The sequence below is a fragment of the Triticum aestivum genome, chromosome 3A (assembly GCF_018294505.1).
Source record: "Triticum aestivum cultivar Chinese Spring chromosome 3A, IWGSC CS RefSeq v2.1, whole genome shotgun sequence".
In the NCBI taxonomy this organism is placed as follows: domain Eukaryota; kingdom Viridiplantae; phylum Streptophyta; class Magnoliopsida; order Poales; family Poaceae; genus Triticum; species Triticum aestivum.
This window is the reverse complement of record NC_057800.1, coordinates 715,116,302-715,122,188: the sequence shown is the minus strand read 5'-3', so window position 1 is coordinate 715,122,188 and position 5,887 is coordinate 715,116,302. Positions and strand designations below refer to the sequence as shown.

The window sequence follows — 5,887 nt, the reverse complement described above, 5'->3', positions numbered from 1 at the left end:
ATAATAAAGTATGCATGCATGAAAATGAATCTCCAACAAAATAAACGGCCAGCACATGCATGGGATATCCCATGCATGGTAGATATGCTTTTCTCCTGCCATGCACGTCTAGGGCTGATCTTTCAAAAATTCAGCCGGCTTACGCGTAGCAGCCGCCTTGAGATTAACATAAGATATACTTGAATGACCGGTCCTAGTCCGCCCCCGAGGAAATGGTACACACGATTGAATGACAGGATATGGAGCAGTATAATAAGAGTTCCTACATGGCTGCCTTGATGCACGAACGGCGCCGCAACCGTGGATCATTTCCCCTTCTTTTGACACCAACCAAACGCCATTTCTCACAAGCTCAACTGCCCAAATAGTACTAGCGCCTCGGCCAAGCAGACGCGGTCGATATGGCCGTGTCGTCGCGCTCCGCCGTCGTGGCAGTCACCGACGCCGGCGCCGGCGAGGACGCAGACCGAGCCCGGCTGCACCAGATGGGGTACAAGCAGGAGCTGAAGCGCGGGCTCAGCGTGCTGTCCAACTTCGCCTTCTCCTTCTCCATCATCTCCGTGCTCACCGGCGTCACCTCCACGTACAACACGGGGCTGCGCTACGGCGGGCCGGCGTCCATGACGCTGGGGTGGCTGGTGGTGGCGGCGTTCAACGCCTGCGTGGCGCTGTCCATGGCCGAGATCTGCTCCGCCTACCCGACCTCCGGCGGGCTCTACTATTGGAGCGCCAAGCTCGCCGGCAAGAAGTGGGCGTCCCTTGCCTCCTGGGTCACTGGCTGGTACTACTTAATTACTCAATTGCATTCATATTTTTTTGCGGTTGCAATCGCATTCATATTGGTATAGTATGTTTGGCTGTTCATGCTTTTTTAATTAGATTCGTGAGCAGGAATGGGTGATTTTGATATGCTGTTCTGCTTGGAATTATCTCTTCATTGCATTGGATAAACTGTAGATACATATGATCTGTCATTTAGTTAGCAGTTTGCTCAAAATTTTGATATCCACAGACTCGGCCATATATCCTCTTCCACAAAGTAAATTATTAGAAATAGTTCTCTCTCCAAGGTTGCCATACATCTCTTTCACAAAGCAAACTATTAGAAATAGTTCTTTTTCCAGGTTTGATCTTAGCTTTTTTTTCTTTTCGAAAAAAGGTTTGATCTTATTAGCTATGCTCTGCTTTTACAGGTTCAACATCGTGGGTCAGGTACTTCAACTTCTAGGCTCCTTTACTATCTCTACATTTGTCTGCAGCTTCAAGTACACTCCCTTTTCTACAAGAAGTATAGTACTCCCTCCAGTCCATAATAAGTGTGGCAGTTTTAAACTAATGTTGAACTAACCTTAGTTCAAAACCATGACACTTAGTACTTTAGTACGTTGATCTATAAGTATTGGTAGCTAGTATACTTGAAGACAGTAATCTATCTATAAGAAACTTAATGCATGCATGTGGCCGTCCAGAAAGACCATTGGATACTTGGATAAAATAATAACGGCAGCGTGTTCGGAACGGAGATCTTCCACGTCCCTGTCGATTTTCAACGGAGTGGACTGACCACTGAGGCTGTGAACTCATACTTCAATCAAGGAACAGATAAAACTAAATTATTGGCAAGTTGCTGACACAGTCCAGCCTCTTCTTTTGACCGTCCTGCCTGCCTGACTGCCTAGTGGGCGACGGCCACCAGCGTGGACTTCTCGCTGGCGCAGCTCATCCAGGTGATCATCTTGCTGGCTACCGGCGGCACCAACGGCGGCGGCTACGTGGCATCCAAGTACGTCGTCTTGGCGATCTATGGCTTCATCCTCATCCTGCATGGCCTCATCAATAGCCTCCCCATCCACTGGCTCTCCTGGTTTGGGCAGCTCGGCGCTTTCTGGAACGCGGCAGGTATACTCATATTATTTTGATCATTGCCTTTTTTGGATATGCATTTTATTTTGATTTTGCATGCATATTTCATACGTTAGTACACATCATACTGTAGTACACATCAACTTTTGTTAGTCTTTGATTGTTGGTGTGTGCCATCAACTAGTCTTTGATTGTTGGTGTGCCTGTACTCTCTGAACAATGGTAGGTGTGCTTGTGCTGGTGATCTTGATTCCGTCTGTTGCCAAGGAGAGGTCGAGTGCCGACTTCATCTTTACGCACCTCAACACGGACAATGGCATGGGCATCCATAACAAGGCTTACATTCTAGGCGTGGGGCTGTTGATGAGCAACTACTGCATGATCGGCTACGATACATCTGCTCATATGGTACATGACAATCGATGTTAATTAATTCCAACATAAACTTTTGTTGATTACTTAGACCATGTACTCACATATGGATTCCAATTAGAGCATGCCCTGATTTCTAGACATCGATTGCACTACACCATCCTCGACGTCGATATAACTAAAGATCTAATGATCGGGATGTTCTTGCTTAATTATGTATATTGATATATATGCAGACAGAAGAAACGAAGAACGCCGATAGGAGCGGTCCGATTGGGATTGTCACTTCGGTCGTTCTCTCAAACATCTTTGGGTGGATTTACCTGGTGACCCTGACTTCAGTGGTGACAGACATCCCGTACTTGCTAAGTGCCGATAATGATGCTGGCGGCTATGCCATCGCTCAGGCTCTGCACACCATATTCAACCAGAGGTACGGCAGTGGTGTTGGTGGGCTCGTGTGCCTCGGCGTCATTGCTGTCGCCATGTTCCTCTGTGGTGTTGCGAGCATCACGAGCAACTCAAGGTTCGTCACTAGATTATCGTCTCTTTGGATGTATTGTTTACTATTGGGGGGGGGGGGGGGGGGGGGGGAGCCAGGGCCAGTCCTGACATTTCAGGGGCCCGGGGCGAGACAAGAATTGGGGGCCCTTAGCCTTAATGTAATCATCAAAATATTGACATATATTCTATATACTAAAAACACTTGAGATGCATCCAAAACCAATATTTATAATAAATAACTTATATATATTATCTAAAAAAATTATAACATTCGATAGATGCAAAGTCATTGATGATCATACCAATATCCATATCTTCCAGCAATTTCTACATGAAAAACAAACTTTTGCTAGAGGCATATGTTAGATAATATATCTCTCAATCCTAATAAATGACAGAACTGTAAAACACACTACAATTAGAATTTAGTACTAAACATACATTTGCTATATGTGGTACACATCGATCCATCCAATATTTAAGATGATGGAAATTACACACCTTGAGGATTTGGCTAGTTAGGAACGGTCGAACTGGCGAACTAGCAGGAGCATCCAGAAGGATTTGATCGAAGCAGGGACTGGACCAGCAGCGGTAGAGAGGATAGCAGGGGCCGCTCACCGGCCCTCGATGTCTGTAGAGGGCGGCAGCGAATTGTTGAACACATGCGGTCTGCCATGGTGGCTTTGGATTAGGGCTTTTTGGAAACTGAATTTTGGGGAGTCGGTGAGACAGATAAGGAGAACGAGGAGGCGAGGATCCGGGTAGGAGATCGGAGAGTGGAGGTTCGTCCAGCGCATGCACGGAGATCATGGCGATAATCTAGCGATTGCAACCTTTTTTAGGCAAAAAAACTAGGGATTGCAACTTCTAGCTAGCGATCAATGGGATATCTGCTGCGCGTTTTGTTTTATTATAAGGCAAACCTGCTACGTGCGTGTACGTGTGTGCCTGCCTCCTCCTTGGGCCAGCAATGGGCTACTTGCGTATGTGTACCTAGCCGGGGCCCCTTAGGTCTTGGGGGCCCGGGGCGGCCGCCCCCCCTCAGGGCCGGCCCTGGGGGGAGCGGGGTGGTTGTGGTCGTCGTCGTGATGGTTGGGACGTTCTATGCTCACAAATACCTCCTTCCTAAAATTTGTCCCGTCACAGACATCTCATACCCCAATCACAAATATACATTACTTAATAATTGAGAACTTATGACATCATTTTTCAGTATGTCGTCCGCTCCCACATCCTAAATCTGTAGGTGTTGCATTCCAGAGGCCCTTTTGCTGTAATTAGAAAACGAAAATTAATATCAAATACCGCCTGATAATGCTTTGAATATTGCATGTCCCATTACATCATAATAGGTTGCTATTATGATTTGGCTGGTTAGCGTTTTTGCAAATTTGGACTGTTGCTTGGTTGTTGCCATAAAGGAGGAAACAGAGAAAGATATGGATGTCGGTCATGGCTTGTTGGAAGTCATACGAGGGCCATGCTCACACATGTGGTTCCAAAGTACAATTTGTATTTATGTATATGTTTGTATTTTTATTGCAATGCACATGCATTTAAGTAGTACAGCACAATAAGTGAGAGAAACTGTTATATTGTCGCAATGTATTATCTGAATTGGTCATCTTTGTGTCGTGGCACAGGATGGGGTATGCCTTCTCCAGGGATGGAGCTATGCCGTACTCGCACCTCTGGCACCGGGTGACCAAACATGAGGTGCCTTTGAACATTGTCTGGCTCTCCGTGCTCGTGGCTTTCGCCATGGCTCTCACGGTACGTATGCATGTTTCACAGACTTTGTGTCGCCCGAATCGTTGACTGACATTTCATTTCCTTGCTTCATGTTATTTGGTGTGTGAAGTCATTGGGGAGCCAAGTGGCCTTCCAGGCGATGGTGTCCATTGCGACTCTAGGGTTGTACATCTCCTACGCGTTGCCCATCTTCTTCCGGGTGACGACCGCCCGAAAGTCATTCGTCCGAGGGCCGTTTCACCTCGGCAGGTACGGTGTGATCATCGGCTGGGCCGCCGTGCTGTGGGTGGTCTTCATCACTGTGTTATTCTCGCTACCGGTGGCATACCCTGTGGGAAAGGACGTCTTCAACTACACGCCGGTTGCCGTCGGTGGGGTGCTGTTGCTCAGCGTTGGCTCTTGGGTGTTCCATGCTCGGTTCTGGTTCAAGGGACCCATCGTGAACGTTGACACATACTAGAATTATGAGCCTTGTAAGCTTAATTAGTTCGATGGCTGGTTGATTTTTATGCATCAAGGGAAGTAGATTTCTGCAGCTGTGGCGGGAATCTTGACAGCACAACACGCCTTTTTCTCCACCCCTCGTTCAAAAAGTCTGTCTCTCGCCGGGCCGGCTGACTGCCCATGCTAGGGGTTACCTGCTCGGATCCATATGCATATGCAGCATCGATTAGCGGTGCGCTATGGCTGCAAAAAGATTTAAAACAGACACGATTAATGTGTTCATGTGTTCATCGGATTAAAAACGTATGCACATGTGTCATGTATAGTTCATGTGTTCTATGACAACAACATGATTAATTAAAACTCTATATATTCATTCATATATGTCGTCTACACTAAAGTACCCTACTTCAAAATGCAAAGGAAGATGAAATAACACCAGGATCTCTAATCACACAGAGTGTATCAATCGATGTCGATGCAGACATAAAGATCAGTGATACAAAGCCTAATCACACTAGCTTGACAGTTGACACTGACAGGAACAAAGGAGGTCTCCCTTTCTATATATTGTACTCTTATATGGTACTCCTTCCGTCCCATAATATAAGAGCGTTTTTGACACTAAAATTAATGCCATCTTCATAATCCAAGAGCCAGGTACAAAAGAGGCAAATGGTCTCCCTTTCTATGTATTCTACTCCGATATGGTATATCTTTTTGCAGCCAAATTAATGAATTTTTCATAATCCAAGAGCCAGGGGGCGGAGAGAGGAGCTGTCTTGTAATCTTATCATATCACTCCATATCACGCGAATGATTGTGGAACCCTTGGTCAACAATGCTAAATCATGCGGAAGGAGATCTTGAACAATAATTCCATGCACGACCCGTATGTGGTGACAGCAATTATAAACTATTTGCCCTCGGTCAACAATGCCAAATCATG

At 46.2% G+C, this 5,887-nt stretch overlaps 1 protein-coding gene across 1 annotated transcript; it reads left to right on the top strand.

Moving 5' to 3' along the window:
• The first annotated feature begins 300 nt into the window (after nucleotides 1-300).
• Nucleotides 301-5,200, top strand: LOC123059377 (amino-acid permease BAT1 homolog). Its single transcript, XM_044481959.1, has 7 exons — nucleotides 301-781; nucleotides 1,194-1,212; nucleotides 1,680-1,899; nucleotides 2,090-2,271; nucleotides 2,472-2,761; nucleotides 4,386-4,515; nucleotides 4,604-5,200. The coding sequence occupies exons 1-7, from the start codon at nucleotides 402-404 to the stop codon at nucleotides 4,952-4,954; spliced, it is 1,572 nt and encodes a 523-aa protein (XP_044337894.1). The 5' UTR covers nucleotides 301-401; the 3' UTR covers nucleotides 4,955-5,200.
• The last annotated feature ends 687 nt before the right edge of the window (nucleotides 5,201-5,887 follow it).